This window comes from Sarcophilus harrisii, chromosome 2 (assembly GCF_902635505.1).
Source record: "Sarcophilus harrisii chromosome 2, mSarHar1.11, whole genome shotgun sequence".
Lineage (NCBI taxonomy): Eukaryota > Metazoa > Chordata > Mammalia > Dasyuromorphia > Dasyuridae > Sarcophilus > Sarcophilus harrisii.
The window spans coordinates 247,110,115-247,136,080 of record NC_045427.1 but is presented as its reverse complement, the minus strand read 5'-3'; the positions used below and the strand labels follow the sequence as shown (position 1 = coordinate 247,136,080).

The 25,966-nt window shown below is 33.8% G+C and overlaps 1 protein-coding gene across 17 annotated transcripts in view; it reads left to right on the top strand.

Annotated features, from left to right (window-relative positions):
• EHMT1 (euchromatic histone lysine methyltransferase 1) overlaps positions 1-25,966 on the top strand; it is a 259,276-nt gene that overhangs the window by 83,186 nt on the left and 150,124 nt on the right. For 9 of the 17 annotated variants that reach the window (XM_031951875.1, XM_012539611.3, XM_012539612.3 and 6 more), the window contains one exon: positions 18,632-18,719. In XM_031951875.1, the coding sequence (XP_031807735.1) occupies positions 18,674-18,719 (46 nt within the window). In that variant the 5' untranslated portion in view covers positions 18,632-18,673. Of the gene's footprint in view, positions 1-3,858; positions 5,583-13,400; positions 13,738-18,300; positions 18,326-18,631; positions 18,720-25,966 lie in introns of those variants that run through there. The other 8 variants (XM_023494418.2, XM_031951878.1, XM_023494419.2 and 5 more) reach the window with 7 other exon arrangements.

Genomic DNA, 25,966 nt, shown 5'->3' with positions numbered 1-25,966 from the left:
TACAATATACTAGTGTCATCCTTTCCAGGTTACTTTGTATCACCTTTGTTTATATCTTGCATATACTTGTTCAGGCATTTGTCTCCCATGTTAGCTGTTTAACCCCCCGCCACCCTTTTTTTTTGTTTCCTTAATTCTTAAACCTTGTGCCATTTGCTGATTGTGTGGAAATGATCTTTTTCTTCTCAAATTTTCAATTGTACTTTGTTTGGATTTCTCTTTTTCCCCTGTAATATTTTGTTTTGCACCATAGTTATTTATTCTCAGATCTTGTCTCCTATATTAGATTATAAATCTAATAACCTAAATTCCAGTATCTATATATTATATTATTGTCTCAAATGCCTTGCTAAGGATCTTTTATTTTTACTTTACTTTTACTTTAGGTTTAATTAATTTGTCCTGAAATAAGTTGAAATACTATGTAGTATTGAACACCTAGTGGCCATAGTTTGATATTAGGAACTTGTAGTAGAATTAATGTATAGAATTATGTTTGACTATAACAGAAATGACGAAGCAGTTAAGGAAACATCCTATATAGCATTGTTGGATATTGCAGGGGGAGGAGAATTGAGTTAAGCAGTGATGATTATATTCAACTTGATTTGTTCATACTGAACTTCCTTAGCCTTTTTAATAAAAAAGTAAAAATGAAATCAAAGTATATCCCTGTATGCTATTTAGTGTTGTTTTTCATTTTGCTGATTATTTCTCAGGATGGGGAAGAAATACTATATTTTTAGATAATCAGTGTTTTTTTTATCAAGTGTAAAAAATTTCTGTTAACTGAACTTGTAAGGATTTAGTGACTTTTTTCCCAGAGACTTATATACTGGTAGATAATTTTGGGGGCACATTTATTCATGATAAACATGAGTTTTGCCTATGGTATGTTCATTTTAAATTAATATTTCATTATAATTTTCTGCATTTAAATTCCTTTTTTATTCTTGCTAAACTTCATTTAATATATGTGCTTTTACATAAGTGCATTTTTTATTTGGTACATTACAAACAAGGTTTTGGTTTTGCTTTTAGAAGTACACATTTAAACCATTAACTGTTAGGTGGAACTTTGCATTTTGACAAGTTACATAGGAGTTTTGGAATATTTTTGCTTTTCTCCATTAAAAGGATGTTAACCTTTGCCCATAAGTCAGTTATCAAGCATTTATTAAGTATTTAACTATGTGTCAGGTATTATTCTAAGTACTCGATAACATATTTAAATTTTGCTATGTTACATTCACTTTGATATTTGAAGTGCATGATATGTAGTATGGATGCAGAAATTTTTCTAAAATAATTTTTTGGTTTGTCAGTTTCAAAAAAGGGTATATGTGGGGTTGCTTGGAACAGTAGAACAGAATAGATAAGTATGGAGCAGATTTACCTCTGAAATCCTTTTTGAATTCCCTCCCCCAATTAATCATCACCCTTCCCCTTTTGCTTTACTGTTTTAAAAAAAAAATAGGATATATTGTAAAATGCACTTTATGGTCATCTTTATATGCACATCTATTTTTATATTTGTATTTACTGGCCTTACATGTACTAGCTTTTATTTATTTCAGATGTTTTACTGATTGGACAGAAAAGCTTTAATTTGACATTTGTAATGGAATAATATTTAATTTTAACATTTACAAGAAGCTATTTATTTCATAGATTGATTGTTGATTGTTGATTGTTTGATTGTTGCATTTAAAGCTCCATTTGAGCTTTGAATGCAACTAACATTTTTATTGATATTCTTTCTAGCTATGTCTTTTCTATGCATCTATTGTTAGGATCAGGATTTTTACCTTAAGAATTTGTAGAATTTAAAGCTCAAAAAAAGGTTTTTATGGCTTGCACACAGTAGGATTTGTAGGGAAAAAAGTCCCAGTATATATAAGTGAAATTTATTTTTAAATTCTATCATTTGCTTTTTCAAGACTACGTTGGATGCTAGAATTTCTAAATTTAGGATCTGCAGGTCATTCCCCATGTTTTTTTCCATTCCTGCCAGGAAATTTAGATTTGTTAGACAGAAATGATGAAATGTGTCATTCTCTTTCCCCATCCCTACTGACAATTTATAGTGAGCTTACTTGTGTGTGACTATTTAAAAATTCAGGGAAGGTCCTTAAATACATTCCATATGCCAGTCTTTTCTGTATAAGGAGGTGGCTTCTATTTATTGGGATCTGTTACCTCTGCCATTTAAATTTTTGCTCTTCACACTAAGTATATCTTGTCAGATGAAGAGACTTATCTGATGGACAGAACTACTGCCTAAAAGTCAAAAGAAATTTAGAAATGCGAATTCTATTGGAAACAAAGATTAGCCATTCTTTAAAAGATAATCTCTAGAATATATGAAAATTTGGCAAACAATGTAACTAAATAAAAGCCCCAAATGCATTCTTTGCCCAACACCCCCACAAAGGTTTTTTTGTGATGTTCTTTTCTTAACTGTGGAATGCTGAAAGCACTTTCAGTCACTCTTTCTGATCCAGGAGTTTAAATAATACTATAGTTTATAGACTGTGCAGATAATATTTGAAAACAAACAAATGACATATAGTTCCCCAAAAGCCAAATGACTCATTCGAAATGCTTTTGAAGCACAGAAGACACAGGTGATATGCAGGAGTTACCACCTCAATAACAGCAATTGAATACAGAAGGCTATTTTTAATTCTTAAATTATTATCAACCAAAAAGCCATTAGTAAAATTCACTTCAGCTCCTTTCCAAAATGGCTTTGGTCGTTTGCTTTAGTTCTAGGTAAGGGGAGTCATTGAAGAGTTAAGTTTCTTACCTACCTTTATATCTGAAATATAATTAATATTCTGCTTTAGACACAGTCTCAATGTTTAGAATGTGGGGAAATATAAAAAGTTCTTTGAGGTTTTTCAGGAGCCATGTAGATGTTTGTTTCTATGTCCTAGCTATGAAATGGCTGCAGTTTCTACCACCGGGATGAAATGGTCTCCTCTTTGAGAAAGAAAACTGACGATGTCATTTGAACCTGTAGAGGGAGCTAGGTCATGTGGTTGATAGCAGAATTGTTCATGTGTTGTCCAAGGAAACAGCAAGAATTATTTGAACCTTCAGAAAACTTAAATACCATAACAATAAATGACCAAAATCTTAGTCTAAGGATGAGTTTCGATAAAACAAGTTTGATTTTGTTAGAAATATAGCAGAACTCAAGAACTATATATGTGTCTGTATGTGTTTTTAAATTTCATGTTAATATATTTTTACTGATTGCTATAGTGCAACTTTGAACTGTTCATTGCAAAGAAAAATCTCTTCCCCTTTTCTTTGAGCTCTAAGGTATTGGTCTTTTGTGTTGTGTTGTACTCTCTGACCAATTCATTTGTAATTTTGAATACTTGATTAGTATAAGAAAACAAGTGTTTAGGGGAATAAAGCTGAATGCAAAATGGTTTTGTTTTGCCGTCTTGTTATGTTTGATATTCTAATAGCCTGGTAATACTATTTGAAGATAAGGCTTGAGATTTTTGAAGTTGATTAAAATTTATAGTGATTTTTTTCCCCCATAGTTTTTTTTTTTTTAATGTTAGTAATAAAATATTATTGATTTTGGATGGAGATGCTGCTCCATATTTCACTATTAACAAAGGAGAAGATTACTAAATCGAGACTAGTCATTTTCCTTCTAGATTATTTGCATTGTATTTGAAGATTTAGAATGAATGTTAATTTTTTTGGGTCACTAATTTTAAAGTTTTGTTTTTATTTTTGTTTTGTTTGGGGGGGGGGGCAGAAATTATCCAGCATTCACTTACTGGTTTTTATAGGTCAGTTATAAAATTGAAAGAATAATTTATTCTACTATTAGGATAACAGTTTAGAAGTAAGCTTATATTTTCTTGTTATTCCAAGTTGCTTATAAAAATAAGCTTTCCTGCTCCCTCCCCCCATTCTCTAGCTCTTGTTATCTAAGTTTATCAGTATGAACTCGAATATTTTTACCTCAGTGATAAAACTTATTTGAACCCAAGAAAAACACATGAAAGAATCATGCTTCTTTTTTAACCATTCCTGTCTGGCACACATGCAGGTGCTAGGTAATCAAATAAAGATATCATTTATTGGTAGTTGGAAATCATGTGTTTCAGGTTCTGTTGGTAAAATTGGAAGCATTCGTGTTTTCAAAAACATTATGAGAAGAAAAGGGAACCTTTTTTGCTGTCCTTTTATACCTTGTTCTGGAAATTGTAAACCTTGTGACACAAATTATAATTTTTCTTTTAAGCTTTCTAAGATTTCTAATGCAGGATACTTTTTTGTTTAGTTATACCATTTTCTTACTCACCTACCATATAAATTAGTTCATTATTAGTCATTTTATACTTAATATTTTGAGAACAAACGATTCAATCTTATTTGGGAAAGTTTGTCAACATTTATAAATTTATGAAATACATTGTACTCTGAAATGTTTTTCCCTTTCATGGTGAACCCCTGTCCTCTGCCAAACTCAAAGCAAAATGCAAATTAAACCCCATGTATTTTCATATTCTGAATATTTCATTCTTCTTACTTAAAATGAATCTAACCAATCCATGCTTAAAATATTTTTGTGACTTTTTCAGTATATTTTAGTTAGAGTATTACCTAATCAAGTTAGGGTTGCCAAGATTTTTTGTTGTATTATTCGATTGAACAAAGATTAAGAGAAATTGGAATTGAAAATTCTTCATTTATTCTATGGTACTTACAAATGTCCAAACTCAACTCATCAGAATAATAGTCTACTTTCCTAGCTATTAGTAGTTATTATTGTGGAATGTAATAAGGTTCAGTTATTTAAGATCACATTTCATTTATAATTTCCTAATTTAGCATTGTGGATTTGAAGTAGAAAAATCTAGGTTCAAATTTAGTATCTGTTACATAGTTACCCTTTAACTTTCCTAGACTTCTTTCTTCATATGTAGAATGATCATATTGGTCTTGGTGATCTTCAAAGTTCCTTCTAGGCCTGAAATCCTTTGTTGCTAAACTGTAGTCTTAATATATCAAATCTCAAAAGGTTTTTTAATATTATAAATTAATCTGTTATCTTGTGTTTATGCTTTGTATCTATCTATCTTTATTGGTTTGCAGATTATTAACTGCTGTATGTGTCCTTTGGTGCCAGTCATTTTCAATGATATTTGAAATGCCATGGCATCTTTAGTAGGCAAGAGCTAACTCTTGGAGAACTCTAATAGAACATATTATGTGGCTTTTCAGAATATGTTTTTAGGTTATAGAAGTTTGGTGCTTTGGCCCTGTTATTATTGACACATTGCTTTTTTTCTGTCAAGGGGACCAGGGTAGAGGAAAAGAGTTGTGATGTAGAAAATAATAGCTATTCCAATGGAAGCCCCTAAGCTTGCAAGTTCTCTGTGAAATGGCTGCAGCCTGGAGTGAACAGTGAAATGGTCTCCACTGGGCATGCTCACTCTGTAGAGGGAGCTTTTATCACATGAGCAGAAACTGAATCACTGTTCATGAGGATCTGGAATATGCAACTCTTTGAGTCTTCATCAAAAGAAGACGACAGATGCCTGCAGGTACAGTAGCTTGTATCCATGTTCCATCTGTCACAAATAGCCTCCTTCCTCAGGTTATTCCCACAACATTTTGATCAGAGGTAGAAAACCTTTAAGGGGAAAGGAAGGTAATCATGGTTGGATTCTTTTGCCCTCTTTCTTGGCCATATGCAAGGTAGTGATCTGTAGCATAGCAGCAGTGTGTCTGTTATAAACTGGTATCTGAGCAAGTTACATTTAAAGCTTTTTTATTTTATTTTATTTTTTGAAGGAGATGATTGTTGGAATGACATTTGCCTACTTGAGCTTTTTGTGCTAAATCACTAATCTAGGTACAATTTTGAGGGTGTAATTTTCCCAACTTGGAATGAAAAAATAAACAAATCCAAGAGTTTCCTCATCTTTTCCCTTTAATTTGTTTCAGTAAAATTGAAGCAGAGAAAGCTATAGGTTTTTATATGTATTTTTAAAAATTAACCAAGAATGAGAAATCTTATCTTAAATGTGCAAGTCTATTAAAATTATTTCTTTATTGTCATGGTGAAAACTTAAAAAAAAAATTATAGTGGTTGAATTGTGGTGTTTCCACAAAGATTCTAGGCCATACAAATAGGTGTTACCCACTGTCCTTGAGCCTGTGATAGCCTTGGCTTATAGCCTTGGTTTATGTCAAACAAGTCTACAAGTTGGCTTTTGAACTGATGGGAGAATGAAATTGGGGGTGGATTAGATAGTGAATCTTGTCATAACTGACAGTCTGTAGAGAACAATTTAACCATTGACATGTCTTTCTTACATTGCCAAAGGCCAATGTGGCAGACTTAAAGAGTTCTGATTAAAATTATTTCCTACTTTCTTTCTTGTCTTTTAAAATAAAAAATTACTTATAAAAAAGTGTTTAGCATTACTGTGTATTTACCTTTAAAAAGTTGTAAATGTTACTGTTGTAGATGGTATCACGGTAATTTTAATTCCGTACCATCAGTTTGTGCTGTAATTTTAGGGCACATGTATTTCTGTCTAAGCTATTTGTTTATGTATATCACAATGTATTATATTATGTATATAGCTACCTTAGAAGAACTGATCTTGTATCTTTTGAGGCTGTTTCAATACTGTGAGTTTCTCCCCATTGCTTTGAAACCCCTAAGTTCAGGAATGACCTTTAATAGTAAACCTGTTAGCTCTGGTTATAGACATTAGGACCTTGTGTAAACAGACATTGCAAGATAATAGGATGTGGTATGATAGATTTGAGAGAGCAGTGAACTTGGCACTAGCTGCCTGAGTAGTCAATGCAAGTCACTTAACCTTTTGGGGACTCAGTTTTCTGATGTGTAAAACGAATTGGTTGAATTTAGGTCATTTGCAAGAACATTCCGCGTGCTTAAGATTGTATGAGGAATCTTATATTCTTATGAAACCTGGTAATGATTGAATAAGGCTATACTTCAAAAATAGCTTAAATTTTGTAAGATTTAGCAAGGCAGATGGTAGTGACCATTTTATTGAAAAATAAATGCAGGGTCTTTATAAAAATTTGTTTGTGTGTGTGTGTGTGTGTGTGTGTGTGTGTGTGTGTGTAAATACAGAATTGAAGAGTCTTTAGTTTAGGATAAGAAAAAGGCCTTAAATATCATCCATCTAAACTACCTTATTTTATTGATGAAAAATTCAGGCCCAGTGCAATAAACTAATTGACTCAAGGTGACACAAGTCAATGACAGGGATGGGATTTGAAGCCAGGTTTTCAGACTCATTTTTATATAATTAAAGATATAGATCAGATGAAAATAATTTATGTAGCACACTTAAAAGCAAGAGCAAATTTAATAATGTTCAATGTATAAACATATACAATGTGCTTTTATTTCAGATTCTGTGGCAAATGTGGCATGACTCATCAATTTGGTATATTAACCAGGAGAAGAAAGATGAGTTTGCCTCTTGTGATTGCCACAAGCAAAGTTATTAAAGTATATAGATTTTAAAACTACACAGAGACTTTTTATTTGTTTATATTACAGTATTTATTACTTCCCAGGATAATATTTGATACACTTAGATAATACTTTGGATATATGGATAATGAGTTGTAATTTGTAATATTTGAAATTGAAATTTATAATATATAGATAGGATGTTTATTACAATACTGTATTGTTGCAAATTTTTGTATACTTAAGCATAGCTATGAATTTTAACATTCCATTTAGTGATCCTTTATAGGTTGCTTCAAAAAAAAATTCTATTTTTAAATTCAGCACTGAATTAGAATATATAACTCATGGACCAGGTTTCCTTTTGTGGTTTTATAAGATTAGAATTGGTTATTTGACTTTTTTTTCAACCAGCATCTTAATCCTTTGGAAGTTGGAATAACTAGGTTTTTTGGCCAAGATTAATTTTCTGTTGAAATTTAAGATTGTTCTAATTGTAGCTTCCTTCCCTTTCTTTATTCCAGTGGGATCCAACTTTGATTGAGCCTAGGTTTGTGGTAGCTAAGGCTCAAATTTACTTCCAGGGACTCATTTCAAAAGTGATGGGAAGAAAGGCTTTAGTTCTAGTAAATTTTGAGGTGTCATTTGTGCATTGTGGTGTAATAGGATTGAAGGTAAACTGAATTGGAGATAAAATTTTTGATGGTTCAAAAGCCAGACTTGAAGCTCCTCCTCCCCTCCCCCTTTGTATTTTTCTTCTTTCTGGTTTCCATTCTGTTTTGCAAAAACAAAACACACACAAACAAAACAAAACAAAAAAACTGACTTTATAGTGGGATGAGCAAAGAGGCTTGAGAAGACAAATTGCTAGGTTTAAAATGTTATATGTAACTAGTTTCTCCTGGAAGTATAAGTGGACACACTTATTGCCTGTGTGACCATGAGTAAAGTCACTTAACCCTTTTGGGGTTATATTTTTAACATGTGGAAAATGAGGGGGTTGAACCAAGTGACCTTTCTTTTTAGCTCTGCATTGCATTCTATTTGGGGATTTTTAATGTATCCAATACTTTGACTCCAGATTTTTGAGAAAATGTGGTTTTTATTGACCTCTACTTTACCCTTGTTAAAGTAGGTGCAACTTGTAATGTTTGTTCATCAGAGGAGGATGGGTCACTTGAAAATTTTAGCTATATTATAATTCAGTTCAACAAAGACTCAAGTATTTATTAATGAACTACATGCAAGGTGGTGGGTTATTTTTTGTTAAGGAAATCTCTATTCTGGAGGTTTTTATATTCTGGGGGAAGCATAATTCCCTTGGGGTCAGAGTGGGGCGTTGGATGGGATGGAGTGAAGCTTGTTATGAAAGGCTTCATTTGAAGAGGTAGCTCTTCTGCTAGCATTGAAGGAAGCTAACAGATATGGTTCTGTCTGGTTCTATGAGAGGATGAGAAGAAGGCATTTGGAAATTATTGTATAGATGAACAGAGGTAGGAGATGTTGTTGAGAAAATTTGCCTTTGGTCTGGAATATGTAGTTTCATAAAGTGGAATAGTATAATAGAAGTTTAGAAAGATAAGTGGGAATTAATTATGGAAGCTCTTAAATACCTGGTTAAAAGAATTTATTTTTATCTTGTAAGCATTACATTTAGGGGCATGGGAGTAAAATGGAGAGAGTAAACTTTAGGGAGATTATTTTTATAACTGAGATATGAGTTGGAGGGGAGGAAGAATAGGAAAAGGGTGAGCAATTAGATTTATATATATATATATATATATATATATATATATATATATATCTATACACACACACACGTGTGTGTGTGTGTGTGTGTGTGTGTGTAAAAGAGGTGAGTGTTCTGGAGCTAACTGGATCAGTTAGAACAATCTTAAATCTCAATAGAAAATTAATGGATCACCATATGAGTGGCGAAAAGAGCACAGATATGAAAGATGTTGTAGAGACACAATTAGCAAGATTTGGTAACTGAATATGAAAATAGAATGGCAAGAAGAGTCATGGATGACTGAATTTATGAACCCAGGAGTCCTCACCAGAAATAGGAAATTTTTGTGAAAGGTTTGGTGTAGGAAGATATTTAAAGCTTTTCTTTTGGTTATGGAATCATAGATTAGAGTTGGAAAATTTCGAAGCCATCTAGACCACATTTTATAGATGAGAAAATGAGGCCTAATGAAGTTTAGTCACTTATCTAAAGCTCCTCCCTTTGCTCCCCCCTTTCTTCCCTCCTCTCCCCCCCCCCCCCCCCCCCAGATTTGAATCTATCGATTTCACATCCAGCATACTTTCTCTTGTGTCATGTTTGAGATGTCAATTTGACCTCTAGAAGGAGATATCAGTCAATTGGAGAGAGATGTTTGCTTTTCAGGAGAGAGATTTGGGAGTCCTCTTCATGTGTGTTACTAATACCTATGGGAGCTGATAATTTCAGAATAATCTTCAGAAAAAAGAGAAGCCAGGATGAGCATTGAGCAAAGAAAGACATGGACGATGAGCTCTCCAGTAAAGGAACTGAGAGAAGTAATAGACAGGAAGATAACCAGAAATGGGGTTTGACGGTGGTGGCAATCAAAGTATGAAATCATCAGGGAAGGCAAGGAGGAAGACAGAAAAGGCTTTTGGATTGAGCATTAACCTTGGATAGAGAAGTTTCATTTGAGGGGTTGGAAGCAGATTGCAGGGGATGGAGAATGAGTGGGTGGTTAGGCAGTGGAGGCAGCAAATGTAGATGATTCTTTCTAGGAGTTTGGCATTATTACAGAGATATGCTTATCATTCTTGGGAATGTTTACTGCTTAGACTTTCCTGATTTCTTGAAGGGTATAAATCTTTCAATTTGCATTTAAAGAAAAATTGGTATGAACTCAGTAGTGACTTCTCTTTGAATCCCCCACTGCCAGGTCAGTCTTCTCTGTTAAACAACATCAAGGCTGAATATAGGATTTCTAGATGATATCCGAGATAGACATGCCCCAGAAAAACAGAAATGGTGACTACCATTTTTTCCTTTTCCTCTGGGTATCCCAAGAATCAACTTATTATTAGCTTTTGTGGAACTTGGTTATTTCATGGTTAGATTTTTAACATAAAACAACCCTCCTAATATTCTCAACAGCAGAATTTCCTATTTTTGAATTTTTATTGTAAGGCTATTCAGTGTGGCCTTATGAAGAACTTGGTTTGAACAGGCCTGTATATTAACGTGACTGAGAAACATTAGTGTTGCAAATGCTAGCTTCTATTTTACTGTCAAAAAATGGCAGGTCACTGTGTGTCTGTAAACAATGCAGTTATGAAATGGCAGTGCAAGGCTGAGCTGAGCATGCTCAGAACAGCCTGTAGGGGGAGGTGATCAGAGAAAGATGATCTAATTCAGTGCAATTCTTGGGATTGAAAGACCTGGCTACAGTATTCTAATGACAGAGCAGGAACAATACTTCAGGGACTAAATCCTTGTCCATGGCTTAAAGATTCTGAGGATTTCTTCTCTCTCTCTTCTTCTCCCCCTCCCCCCCCCCTTTTTTTTTAAAGGACGATAGGCACTAAAGAGAATGTCTTGCTTTGAACATATTTTAGAAGAATAGTGCCTTAGCATGGGGGGTGGGGTGGGGTGGGTGGTGTTTCTACTTCAATTATAAGAGGATTCTTCTTCTCTTCCCCCCTTCCCCATTAGTCATCTCCCCTCCTCCCCCACACTTTTCTTCATTTTGTAAGAGGCTTCATTGCTGCTGCTTGACGCCCTTATTTTACCCCTTCTTTTCCCTCTCCCTGTCTTTTGACTTGGGATTTTGTATTTAAGAGGGCCTAGAAATAAAGGAAGGCCTGGAAATTCCAAGAAATTCCAGGCATTGAGAGGGAAGGCACTTTCCCTTTATGGCAACCTGGCTTTCAAGTTGGAAATGAAGTCAACTCCTGTATTCCCTTGAGTGTGTCCTGATGAACTGAGGGTAAAGAGGAGAAAATCTGGAGGAGCTGTTTTTCTGGAATTGTCATAATGTGGATCTTTTAACCAAAAGAACTAAAGCAAGTATTTGGATGAGAACTGGAATGCAGGCATGCTTTCTGTCCTAAATTTGTTTGCATATATTGCTTTGCTTCAGTTACCTGTCTTAACACATTTTATTCTCAGTTCTTATTCGAACTATTAAAGTATCCTGTTCATAAACTTCAAAAATTGATTGCTTGATGTGGATAGGAGAGAGTTGAGCTTCTGTATATAGCACTAATTGCCAAATACAATTTGATTCTTGCTTTTGTTATGTTACTCTTCTTTGAGAAAGATAGTGAAGGTGCCTAAATAATGCTACTTTTGTCAACTTCAGCCTTTGTACTGAGGAAATGGAGGATCTACAAAATCCTAATTCTGTAAATAAAGACATTGGTCATAAATTAGACTTATTATTAAAAGTCTCCTATTATATGTGGGCTTCTCCATTTTCATCTGTAGGGACTTGTAGCTTTTTTGAAAGACTTTGGGAGGAAGATTTTAATAATCAAAAAAAAATGATAGCTTCTTATAAGCAAGGTAATTTTTTTTATGAACAGCAAACTTTAGCCTTTTATTGATTAATTTGATCTCAGCATAAACTTTTTGAACAAGATATCATCTTGTTTTATTAAACTAAGGTTAACATGATTGCCAGACAGAGCCTTTCAAGGAAATAGTTTTTGCTCTTTGGTGAACAGGATTTTGATTTGGGTGATGCTACCTTGGGATAGGCTCCCAGAGAAAGGACAAAACTTGGCAACATGGCTTCCTTTGCCAACATTTGAGTCAAATGTTTGCTTCTTAAACAACTCATTGGTGAAAAAAAGAAAGGGGGGAAGTGGCTTTTCATTGGGAGCTATTTATAGAAATAAATGACTGTGTTGATTCTTTGTATTGTTTGGAAAAGCTGATATTTTTTATGTTACATGAAGTAATGTATTATTGATGTCCTCCACAGAGAGTTGCTCCTGAAGAAGAGTTTCATTCTTTAGCTTTGGCCCAGTGATTTAAGACTTAGAAAGGATTTGGAGGAGAGATTATTTGAATGGAGAGTAACTGTAGGAAAGTGTTTGTGGGGGTGGGTATAAAATTGCTGGAAACTTTCTTAGTACTAGACCTAGAATCCTTCTGTCATTTACTTCTCTTTTATGGACCTATTTATCTTTGGAGATTTCTGAATGTTAAAGAACAAAATTTTAAAAAACAACAACCCTCTAAAATATATACATTGTTCTTAATGAAGGAAAGATAAGTCAATGATTCTCTGTGTATCTCTCTCTCTCTCTCTCATCCTTCCCTACCACATTGGACTTTTGTTTACTAAACAACTCTTAACGGTTTTTTTTTTTTTTTTTTTTTCCTTATCCCTGTTTGACCATGATCTGAAAATATAGTTCTCTGGGTTTGCCCTGTGACAAATTAGATCACATTTTTCTATCTTTTGAATGACATGTCTATCATGATTAATTCCTTTCTGGAGGTAAGGAGAATAAACTAGTGTCTACTATATTATCATTTTTCTTTCATGGTTTTTTTTTTTTTGTCTAGAATCAACCTTCTGTACATTAAACTTAAGAGATTCCCTTTTTCCAATTCACAAAGAAGGTATGAAAATGTTTCCTGGAAAATCCTACTAGTTAGTCATGTTTGAGTTGTACAATTGAAAAGAGTCTGTAGCCCCTGGTCTCCTCACATTCTCTTCCTCCCCCTCCCTTGCTTAAGTGCCTTGAGCCTTGGAAATTACATCTTTACTTTAAAAAAAAAAAAGTGTTTTCTGCCTTTATGTCCTTGTGTGTCTTTATTCCTTGGATTTTCCCATTCAGTAAAACTGACCTTTAGAAGGCTTTGCAAGAAGCAAGCATCAGTTTCCTTGTTTATCTATAAGGCTTTCTTGGTAGAAAGAGGGACAAAATGATTTCTTTTGCTTGTAGTACATCATTATTGTGGCATCGATAGAGTGACAAAGGTTAGAAATCATTTTGTTATAGGCAGTGGTATGGAGATTGACGACTACAGGAAAAGAAGAGCGATTGGGACTTTTATTTTGAAGCAGCCTATGCTTGGCAGTTGGCTTTTGTTGGGGCTGCTGTTGAAGCCGACATTGCTCTGCTAGGAGGGAGGGTATAAGATTTCTCTGCCAATCAGGAGACGACAGATTGGGGCATGGTGGAGTGTGAGCAAAAAGGGAAGTTTGCTTTGAATTTAAGGGGAAAAAATGGAGGTATTGGCACTTCTATAAAGTTGCTACTAACAAGTTTAGGTGGAACTGTGTGTTGGATGACTGGGCTAAATGGTTGAACAGTTAAAAAACTTGACTATTTTGGAGGAGAGAGAAGTGTGTATGTGGCTGTGTGTGTGTGTGTGTTCTTTAGAACTCTGAATACTATCTTCATGTTGGAAAGTACTTTTTCCCTGAAGTGGATGGAGCTGACTTCTGATAGGCCAGTAAGGGGAAGACTGCCCTTTTTTTGTGGTAACTTACTGGGAGGTGGATTTCAAAACTGGTATTGCTTCTTCCATGGTCACTGACTCAATGATCTATTTTTCTTTTCACAGGACATAAATATCAAATTGATGCAATGTGGGAGTTGTGATTATCTTTAGGAAATGACAGGAATTGTTCTCTTTAATGTTAATGAGTACCATTTTGAGTTGATTCAATTATAGGCATATAGAAAAAGCTGCCAGGAAAACCTTGTAAAAATGTTTTGTTTTTTGTTAAGAAATATGGTCATTTTAGGGGGAATGACCAGAAACAGTCCTTGTCTTTTACTGACTTTTTGGTGCTTTTACCATTTCAAAATCCAACATTATATGTCCCAAATTTGTCTTTGTTGAGTAGAGTATAGAAGGAAAGCTTTTTGTTTCTTAGACCTAGTTCTTGCTCTTGAAAGAGGAAATATATTATTTAGGAATGATGGTACCAAAATTTATTGTGATCCAAAGAACTTTTGTAAATTGTTAAATTAGCTCTGTAAAAATGACATTATATAAGGAGTTGAAAGGTTAGAACAAAATTTCTGTTGAAAGTGAAGGAATTTGGATAATATCAACAGTGAAAGAGTCAGTCCTTAGGATGAATACTTTTGTGAAGAATTATTTAGAGTAGTTACTTCAGGAACTTGGGAAGTATAATATATATTTGTGCAATAACTTTTTAAATGAAAGAAAATTTTTAGCTGTGACCTTCTTTCAGATTGCTAAATGATGGGATAAAAACTGCCTAGAGTATCAGATAATTAAAAAGAAAAGTCAGCAAACTTATATTGAATGCCTACTACTTATGTCTTGTGTTAACACTGGTAGGAAACTTTATTTGGGGCTAGTAGGGTAGAAAAGGGACCTGTCTTTGGCAAGTCTCAAGACCATGTAGCTAAGTAGTGTCTTTATTTCATAAATATTACTGATGAGACTAAAATGGCTGAAATTGGTAGTTGTTATTTAAAGTGAAATAATGTTTCTTGGCAAATTTAACTTAAGCTAGTGTTTGGACTTAATACTTCCTACTTTTGTAGTTTTTCAGGTTTTGCTAAAGTAATATTTTTAATTGATTTACATTAGGATTATGGAGAAATCTGCATTAGTGCTTTCTGCTCATTTTTGAAGAATATGTTATTGTCACAAAAGAGAAAAGAGGCTATGAGAATAGTTCATTTTCAGGCTATAGAAGATAATAGCTTTATTTGGAAGTCTTTACATGGAAAAAATAAGTTAAAGGACTCTAACTGATGTCCTACTTTGTTCAAACCCTGTTTTGTACAAGAACATTTAAGTATAGCAGAAATTTATATTCTTCCTTGGAGTTAATCATAAAACCATTTAACTTAGGTAAATTATCATTTTATTCTGGCTTGTATGTACCATAGCATTTTCATGTTTAAAGGGCATTATTGGTCCATCATTATTAGGTTATTTTTTTGGAAGTTTTTCTATGACAATGTTAAATTATTTTTGCTAATTTGTCTCTTTTTCTCTAACACACACACACACACACACACACATGCGCGCGTGCGCGCAGTGTGCTGTGCACATTAGTATTTACAAGATGGTGCCATGCTTACTGTACTTTTTGGAGCTGTGAAACAGGTTAAATGATACTAGCTTACATAGGAATTGAACATGTGACCTTAGTTTTGTTAATATTTTGTTAGAACTAAATGCCTTAACCAATCACATGAAGCTTGCTACATCTGGGGCTCTGTTAATGTTGAAAGAGAGAGGGAAGATGTAGTATGTTGTTGAGCTCTACTATATATATTGAAATTTATGAAGCCATGGATTTGCCTGCATAATATAATTCCTAGATTTCTCCTGGAATCACTAAGGGTAGACAGGTATTCTTCTTTTAATCACTTAGTATGTTTATTATTCTTTAGCTCTTTGTATCATTAGGGCTGTAGTTGCCATCTGCTGTTGTCCTACAACAGTTGGCTTGACCTAGGTTTATTCCTCATCTAGGTCATGTATCAATTAGACTTTTCTTCCTAGGGACATTTTCAGACTCTGTGTGTGTGTGTGTGTGTGTGTGTGTGTGTGTGTGTATGTATCTCTACATATAAAGATATATACATATAAATACCCTATCTTATTGGAGTTTTTGAACTGAATGTCCCAAAGACATTTTAAATTCAATATATCCAAAACAACTCATTCTGCCATCTACATACACTTCTTTTTCAAACTGCCTTATATTTATTGAGAGTACAACCATCCTTTTAGTTACCCAGGCTTGCAACCTGGGCTTCTCATTTTCAGTTATTGTCAGTCAGTTGTCATTTTCATTGCCACAACATCTCCTATGTGTTCTTTATTTTCATAACTCCTATTCGACCTTCATGTCTTGTCTTTGCAGTTGTAATAATCTTCTCTTCAGTCTATCTGTCTTCAGTCTCTTCTCTTGCTAGTCTGCCCTCTGCACTCTAGCTTCCTAAACATGAACTGTAGTTCATGACTCCATTTTGGGTCCCATAACTGAATGCAAGGGTAGTGAAATTATGGTTTATTATTAGTAAATGTTTAATTTGCATACTTACTTTATATACCTATATATCCCATGTCACATAAAAATTTCTCAGGCTAAAAGGAGTTGCTAATGGAAAAAGTTTAAGAAGCTATCAAAACTAACATTCTGCACAGTTATCAAAGTGAATTTCCTAATGTACATTTTTGACTACTCACTGAACTTCAGTGGGCTATTGATTAGATATAAGCTCTTTAGCGTGGCATTCATAGCTATTTACAGTCTTGCCCTAAGTCTATTTTTCTATCATAATTACGCATTATTCCCTTCTGTGCACATTATTTCTAGGTATCGCTTCTCTTTTTCCTATACTGTAGGTTTTATTCTGTGTTATGTGATTAATAGATATATAAGATAAATTGGTCCCTTCTCTCCTTCCCTCTCCATCCTTTTTTATTTTTACCAGCCCTCTAAAAGTATATTCCATTCCTGGCCAAAATATATTATTCCTATATTTTCAAGTATGATCCAAAAATTCAAATTTCCTTAAACGTGTTAAGCAGATGTTCACTTCTCACCCATTCTTTTTTTCTTCTGAAGCCTAAATTCAGCCATAGAAATGTATACATGGTGATTTAAATTGTTTTAATAACTGAGAGAATTAGGAAAGGCTTTGAGTTGGAGTTAACTCTTGAAGAATTTTAAGGATTCATAAGGTTTCTAATATTAAGAGAATTGAAAAGGATAGCCTTTGAATCTAGAAAACATTTGAGGTTTGGAAATCTGTAGCAGTGCATAAGGTTACCATCTATAGATGTTGATGAAAAACCCTTAACTTTTTTAATGGCATTGGAAAATCTAGTAATTCAAGACAGTACTGCTTTCATTTTAAGGTGGATACTAATGTATCCAAGTTGATGATCTATCTCTTGGACCATTATCTGAGAGTCTTACCTGACTATCTTGGTCTCCATTCTGCCTATTTCTGTTGTATTTTTACTTATTTTGTTAAACGCTTCTTAAATATAAACTACTTGTTTGACACCTCTAATCTAAAGCCTAGCTTCTTAAACTGTTTGCAACCCCACATGGGGTCTTGTAATTGAATGGGGGGGTCACAGAATTATGATTTATTATTAGTAGTTTTATCATTAGTTTGATTTATATATCTGTATATCTCTATCTTTCTAGGGTCATGTAAAAATTTCTTGGGGGAAAAGAGTTGTGAATGGGCAAAGTTTAAGAAACTCTGGTCTAGAACACTAAGAGAGGTTAAGTGACTTCTCTAGAGTCACACAATCCAGTTGATCAGTCAATAAATGTTTGTTTAGTGCCTGTGTTCTAAGCACCATGATAAGCCTTGAGAACAAAGAGAAAATCAAAAGATAAACCCAGTATGCAAACAATTATGTACAGACAAACAGGATAAATTGGAAATAATCATCAGAGGGAAGCGCATCCCAGATTTAATTAATTAATTTATTTAGGATTTAGGCTTAAGAGCTATTTGGAAAGGCTTTTTGTGGAAGCTAGAATTTTAGCTAGGATTTGAAGGAAGCCAGGGAACTCAAGTAGAGAAGATGAGGAGGGAGAACATTCCAGGCTTTCGTTGGTAGTGGAATCAGATGGATCCTCTTCTGGAAGGAAAGAAGAGGCCAGGCCAGTTCACTGGATCAAAAAATATGGAGGGGGGGGGGGGCGGTATATGATGTGGGAAAACTGGAAAAGTTGGGTGATTGAGAGAGTTTATGAAGGGCTTTGAATGACAAACAGGAATTTTTTATTTCTTCCCAGGAGGTAATAGCTTATTTATTGAGTAAGGAGGTGACATGGTCCGGCACTTTTGCAGGTTTGTGTTACAGGACTTAAACCTAAGTTTTCCTGTTTCTAAGTCCAGCTCTCTATCTATTACATCATGCCTGCATCTCATCTTTGAAATTATAAGCACATTCAGAAACACATAATATAGGAAGTTAGGGTAAAATACATTGGAAATATTTTTATTTAATATTTTTAGCTCTGACAAGTAGTTTTAGAACACAAGGATTAATTTTAAATTTGGGCTTCTATTTAATCTAGGCTATCAAATGTTTGCTAGAAATTGTTTATTGGCTTTGCATGTTTTAATCAATCTGGTTATTTTGTTTCATTGTAGCAAGCAGTGTTGAGTAAGGGAGAGACTAAGAAGGATACCTGCATGAAGACTGAACTGCTGAAAGATATCACCAACAATAAAGAAGAAGGTAAGTATATATTTTCAATTTAGACCTTTACTGCCATTATTTGGATCAATTAATTTGACATTGGTAAATAAGCAGGGGAAGCCTTGATTGTTTTAGCTTTAGGGTTCCTTTAATATTAAAAAAGTAGTTGTTTCTTGAATGGCTGTTCAATTGTGCTTGTTGCATGCTATACAAATTACTGATTATTGTTTATGAAATGGGAATCAGAAAAAGAAAAATATTGTGTTTTTTGCTTTTACTTTAAGCTAGACAAAAATTATGTAAGGAATATAATTAAGAGTTATTAAATGAGATGAGTAGGGAATCAAAAAAAGCCCTTGACTTCAAAGTTCTAGTCTGTTTACCTTACTATTTACTAAATTATGGTGCTCTAATTTGTCTAAATTCATTGTCTTCTGGCTCTTCTTGACCAAGAGTTGACTTTTTGGAATTTAGTGCTAAATTATTTAATCTGCCTGATTACCAAAGCTTGCTTTTCCACAAAGACCTGGAAGTTATTTTCTTTGTATGTGATAGCCTAACATTTAATGGTCAGTTAACTAATTGTATCCCTTAGTTACTTTTGTCACTAGTTGACCATATTGTTTTAATCTACTAGTTGTCATATTTAATGCACCTTTATGAATACTTCTCATAGTTTGCTTATAATCAGTTAATCATCAAGTATTTCATAAAATGTTTTTGCAAAAGCTTTACAAACTTTCCTCTGAATTAGTCTGTGTGTGGTTGTGCATGAATTAATGTCACCATTTTACAGAGGAAGGAAGTGAGGTAACTTATCTATCTGAATAACATAGGATCACACCATGTTTAAGAGTTGGAAGGAACTTTTAATAGTCACTGAGCCTAAACTTCCATGAAAGGACTCTCTTTTATAACATACCATAACCTCCTCTTGAATTTCATGAAGAAGAAGGAAACTCGCTGTCTTTGTAGCCAGTTCTTGTACAGTCCTAAATATTAGAAAATTTTACATGAATGGCATTATTCCTTAAATGATTTCTGTGCAGCCTATACCGATTACTCCTGGATTTGTCCCTTTGAGCCCTGGAGGACAAGTCTACTCCTTTCCTGATACGGCATCCCTTTAAGTATTTGTTAGGTATCATGTTCCTGCTCAATCTTTTCTTTTTCAGGGTAAACATCTTTAGTTTCTTCAGTTGATTGCTACAGAATTTAATATTCTTCAATTCATCAGTTTGCTTTTAAAATAATTATGTCCAGAACTGACTATAGTATTACAGTTGAGGTCTAGGCATGATACCAAGGAACTAGGACCTCCTTGCCCTGAAAGCTATGGCTCTCTAAATTCAACCAATGACCCTATTAATATTTTTCTTGTAACTTCTGATTCACATGTTGAATTCACAGTTAACAAGTGTTTAGATATTTTTCAGAAAAACTGCTACCTAACCATATTTCACCCATTATTATTCTTGTGAAATTGATTCTTTCAACCTTCAAATCCAGAATTTCATAGTGGACAAAATGTGGAATTTAATCTAAGAGAACTTAGGTTCAAAGTCAAAGTTTATAACTTAATCTATGAGACCTTGGACTTTGATGTTTGTGGGCTTCAGTTTCCTTATTTGGAAAATGAGGGTGTTATACTAAAATTTTAGTAAGGCCTTTTAAGCTCCAAATATGTAATATTGTACCTTTACATCTCTCCCTATTGAATTTTGTCTTTATTAGATTCTGTTCAGTTTCTAGGCTTTCAAGATAATTTTGGATCCTTAACTGTCATTCATTGTGATGGCTATTCCTCCCAGCTTTGTGTCATCTATACATTTAATGAATATGACCTCTATTTTTCCAAGTAATTGATAAAATATTAAAGCATAAGTCTAGAAGTGATTAAGTTTAATCCAACCCTTCTTCCCTCTCTCCTTTCCCCCTAAATAAATTCCAGTAGCTCCCTATTACCTCTAGGATGAAATAGAAACTCTTCTTTTTGACTTTTGGTGCATTTTACAACCTGACTCCAACCTGTCTTTCCAGTTTTATTACATAGTATTCATCTTTCTATAATCAACAATCCAATAAAACTAGCCTTCTCGCTGTTGTTCATACGAGGAACTCCATCTCTTATCTGTACAATACCTTTCCCCCATGCTGGGATAAATTTCTCTTCTTGTATCTCAGAATCCCTTTGTTCTTTCAAGACCTTCCTATACCAAGTCTAACCACTTTGTACTTTTTTCTGTTAATTCTGTCTTTACTTATGTAAATACATGTTGTTTCATCTGATAAGAATGCAAGCATTTTGGGAATAGAAATTATTTTTCTTTAAAAAAATCCATAAGCTTGACATTTTGTTAAATGTATGTTGATTGAAAACAATGATTTATGGTAAATGATCAAAATGTAAAATATCTTTGGACAAATTTCAGTCTAGATTTAAAAGTGACATAAATGGACACTGATATTTGTCAGAATGACTATTCTCTTAAGGAAGCTATGTGGTATAGTGAATAAAGTACGAGGTGTGCAACAAAAGGATCGAGTTCATATCTGCTGTTAGATACTTACTAGTTTTGTGAGCAGGTCATTTAGCCATGCTTGCCTCAGTTTCCTCATCTGTAAAATGAGCTGGGGAAGGAAATGGGAAATCACTTCAGTATCTTTGCCAAGAAAATCCAAAATGAGGTCACGCAAATATGTGCTTGGCAAATACTTGCTGATTGATAATAGTGATTTATGGCAAGTGATGATCAAAATAGAAAATATTTTTGGATAAATCTCTACATTTGAAAATGATATAAATGGGACACTGGTACTAGTCAGAATACAATAATCCTCTTAAGTTAGTTAAAGGGTACCTTTCTTCAGCAAAGTTAGCATATTTTATATACATTGTTCAACTAAGTCTTTCTAACATTACTTAAAGGACAAAAGAATACAAGGAGGCATTTATTACTTAACCAATGTAATGGATACAGAAATTGAGACACAAAACAACCTAGCAAAACTAGCAAATCCTAATTTTAAAATTACAAATCTCTAAATCCTAATTTAAAAATTATAAATTTCTAAATCTATATTCTAAAAGAATAGAATGCTTTGAGTGTTCCTATTTTAGGATTGTCATCAATATAAGAATAAAAAGAATATCTCCTGATGTCACCTTGTGGAGCTATCTGAAGAGACAGAGAAAGATAACTGAAATTATTTTCTCAGATAGCCCAATTCTACATCATCCTTCCCTATAGCATTTGGGCCTGCCCTTTTCTCCTTTTCTTTCCCTATACGTATTATCTAATTCCCTCCTCATGTTTATAGCCAAATTCCTAGAAAACCCTATCTTTATTCATTTGCCACCATATTCTTCCCTCCCACTCAATTCTCAATCCCTTTCAATCTCTTATTGGAGTGAAACTGACTTCTCTAAGGTTAGCAGCAATCTCTCTTTTATAATATAAATATATATATTTTTAGAATCTTTGGTTTATTTCTATATCCCTCACATTTCCCCTAACTGATCAGCTATCTCTTCTTACAAAAAGTAAAGTAGAGAAGGGGGAAAAGCCATTCAGCTCAATTAATTACTATGTTAATTGAAGTTAGAAGGGATGGGAGCTTTAACTAAATGGTTGTATGAGTAGAAAGGAGGAATCAGATGCATAGAAAAAAAAATATTACGGATATAGAAAAGGCAAAATTTGGCAGCTAATTGTATATATAAGGTTAGGACTTATGACTAATAGCAGGATTATGAACCAGGTTCTTTTAACAAAAATAAGGAACTTTGAAAGATGGATTGATTTAAATGGGAATATAAATTCTTTTTTGGAAATTTTGATGTCCAGAATCTCTGTTAAGATCCAGTTTAGAATATCTAATAGGTGGTTTGAAATGAACACCTGAAACTTAGGGGAGAGACTAGAGTTAGGTCTATATAAACCTTTGTTCCATATGCATAGAGATAGTAATTAAAACTTTGTGAGTTGATTGAGTTAACAGTTGAGTGTAATGGGTCCTGGATCTGTACAAGGTAGGAACTGTGATATTATTAGTGATACATAGTAATGGAGTTTTCAAAGGAGGAAAGAAAACCAAGTAAGCCTAAGAAAATCCAAAAGGAAGAGATTATCCAGGACAAGAAAGTAGTTGATCATCATGGAATCATTTGCATCTAAGTGGCCAAAAAGTATGTCTGATTGAGATAGAAGATTGTTGATGATTTTAGGGAGAGCAGTTTTAGTTGAGTGATTGTATTGGAGACCATATTGCAGTGTTGATGGGTGAGTTTAATGAAAGGAAGAGGAGGCAACAAATATTGATAGCTTTTTCTAGAAATTTGGCCAAAAAAAGGTGAAGTATAGGATGGTTTCTTATAGATAAACATTTCATTCTCTTCCAATGGGGATATTGTATCATTGAGATATGATATTATTTTGACTGTCTTGATTGTCTTCCTGTATATCTTCTGTTTTGTCTATGTCCTTTCTAAAATGTTTTAGAATTAAACATGAAACTCCAGATATTGCTGTATTCTGGAATATGGCAGAACTATCATTACATTTTTGGACACTATATTTCTTTCTTCATTTCTTTCTTCATTTCTTTCTTCATTTCTTTCTTCATTTCTTTCTTCATTTCTTTCTTTCTTTCTTTCTTTCTTTCTTTCTTTCTTTCTTTCTTTCTTTCTTTCTTTCTTTCTTTCTTTCTTTCTTTCTTTCTTTCTTTCTTTCTTTCTTTCTCTTTTTATTTACAAGATATATGCATGGGTAATTTTTCAGTATTGACAATTGCAAAACCTTCTGTTCCAACTTTTCTCCTCCTCCCCACCCCCTCCTCCAGATGGCAGGTTGACCAATACATGTTAAATATGTTAAAGTATAAGCTAAATACAATATATGTATACATGTCCAAACAGTTATTTTGCTGCACAAAAAGAATCGGACTTTGAAATAGTGTACAATTAGCCTGTGAAGGAAATGAAAAATGCAGGTGGACAAAAATAGAGGGATTGGGAATTCTATGTAGTGGTTCATAGTCATCTCCCAGAGTTCTTTTGCTGGGTGTAGCTGGTTCAGTTCATTACTGCTCTATTGGAACTGATTTGGTTCATCTCATTGTTGAAGATGGCCAGATCCATCAGAATTGATCATCATATAGTATTGTTGTTGAAGTATATGATGATCTCCTGGTCCTGCTCATTTCACTCAGCATCAGTTCATGTAAGTCTCTCCAGGCCTCTCTGAAATCATCCTGCTGGTCATTTCTTACAGAACAATAATATTCCATAATATTCATATATCACAATTTATTCAGGCATTCTCTAATTGATGGGCATCCACTCAATTTCCAGTTTCTGGCCACTGCAAAGAGGGTTGCCACAAACATTCTTGCACATACAGGTCTCTTTCCCTTCTTTAAAAATCTCTTTGGGATATAAGCCCAGTAGTAACACTGCTGGATCAAAGGGTATGCAGCTTGATAACTTTTTGAGCATAGTTCCAAATCGCTCTCCAGAATGGCTGGATGTATTCACATTTCCACCAACAATGTATCAGGGACACTATATTTCTAAGAATGCATTAATCTCTTATTGGCTCATATTGTATTTGCAGTCCATATACCAAAATATAGACACAGATACACACACACACACACACACACACACACACACACACACACACACACCTTTATTATCCTACTCTTGTTTCACCAAGTCTCTTCACAGTTTCCTACATGTGTAGTTAATTTTTTTTTTATCCAAATGTAGAATTTGTCTTTTTAATATTTCAGTTTTAGATTTGCTTCAAGATTTTAGACAGCAAATATTTACTAGACAGCAAATACCAAGCACTGTGCTAATTTTTGGGGGTAAAAAATTTGGGGGGTAAAAAAAAAGGGTAAAAAATAATCCTTGCCTTCAAGGAAAGTCTAATGAGGAAAGCAATACACACACACACACACACACACACGAAATACTTTGGAGATAATGTCAGAGGAAAGGCATTGAGATAAGGAGGACTAGAAAAGGCTTCTTGTTGAAATTAGCTTTTTGCTTAGAGTTGAAGGAAGCAGAAATGAGGAGTTCCAGGCGGGGGATAGTCAGTTGATCTTCTTTTGGATTCTGTCATACAGTATATTAGTTATCCCTGATTCAGTAAACATGCTAGTTGTAACTTTAAGTCATTGAGATTAAAAAAAAAAAAATCATGATTACCAGATCAAGTACAGACACTTAGGAGACTTAACTTCCTCTTCCCTTTTGAAATCTATCCATTGATTTCTTTTTGAATTCCCCCATTCAATTAGTTCCAAATCTTGTTCTCTTTCATGTCTCTCCATCTTGTTCTCAACAATAACATGTGTATAACTTCCCTATTTTCCTGATCCTCTATAGTCTAGTAACCCTATCAAAAGGAAGTAGGGTCCTGTGCTTTCTCTTAATGGTTACTGCTTTCTTACTCTTCTGTGTTCTCATTCATTTAATAGTATATCCTAAAATTTTGCCAATATATGAACTCAAGTTGGAGGTGGCAATTATTTACTTTCCCCCAATCCTTTAGCATCTCTTCCATGTTGCATGATGTTTCAGAAATCAATAAAAGTGGAATGTACATGACATCCTGTCATGTACATGACACTCTGTTTAGTATTAAAAGATGGAATTTGTTTGGGTTTGATAATTGAAACTAATCAAGAAACAATCATATAACCTTTTATCACATCCCTACTTATGTTAGGTAAAAAATTTATTTCTCTTGGCATAGAATACTAGAGGGAAATAAAAATTGAGCAGTTCCACTCTCTTTTGTTAGCCATTTTCTTTTTGATTCCCTCATTGATCCTCCTTCCTGAAAGGTCCTAATAAGCTAGTAATGTTCCCTTTTTTTAGATGAAGAAACAGGCCCAGGTAGGTTAAGTGGTTTGTGACTGGGTGGGAAAACTAAGACAGGGCAGCTGTCAGGATAAGTGAGTCTAGTAAGATAGTCTCAAATAATTGTGAAGAGGTCAAGAAAATAGGTATGAGAAAAAGCTAAGAGATTTAGTAATTAAGATTTTTATGTGGAAAAAACAATGACAAAAATAATGAAACTCAGCAATATGTAATTATAATGGCCCAGATTATTCTCTATAGAGGGATGAAAAAAAAGTACCTTCTTTTCTTAGAAGAAATTGGATACTATTATTCCTTAACTGAAAGACTCAGTTGACACAATAGTTGTATTGAACCTTTCCCCTCTTCTCTTGGTGTTTGGTGTTTTTTGTTTGTTTGTTACTAGATGACT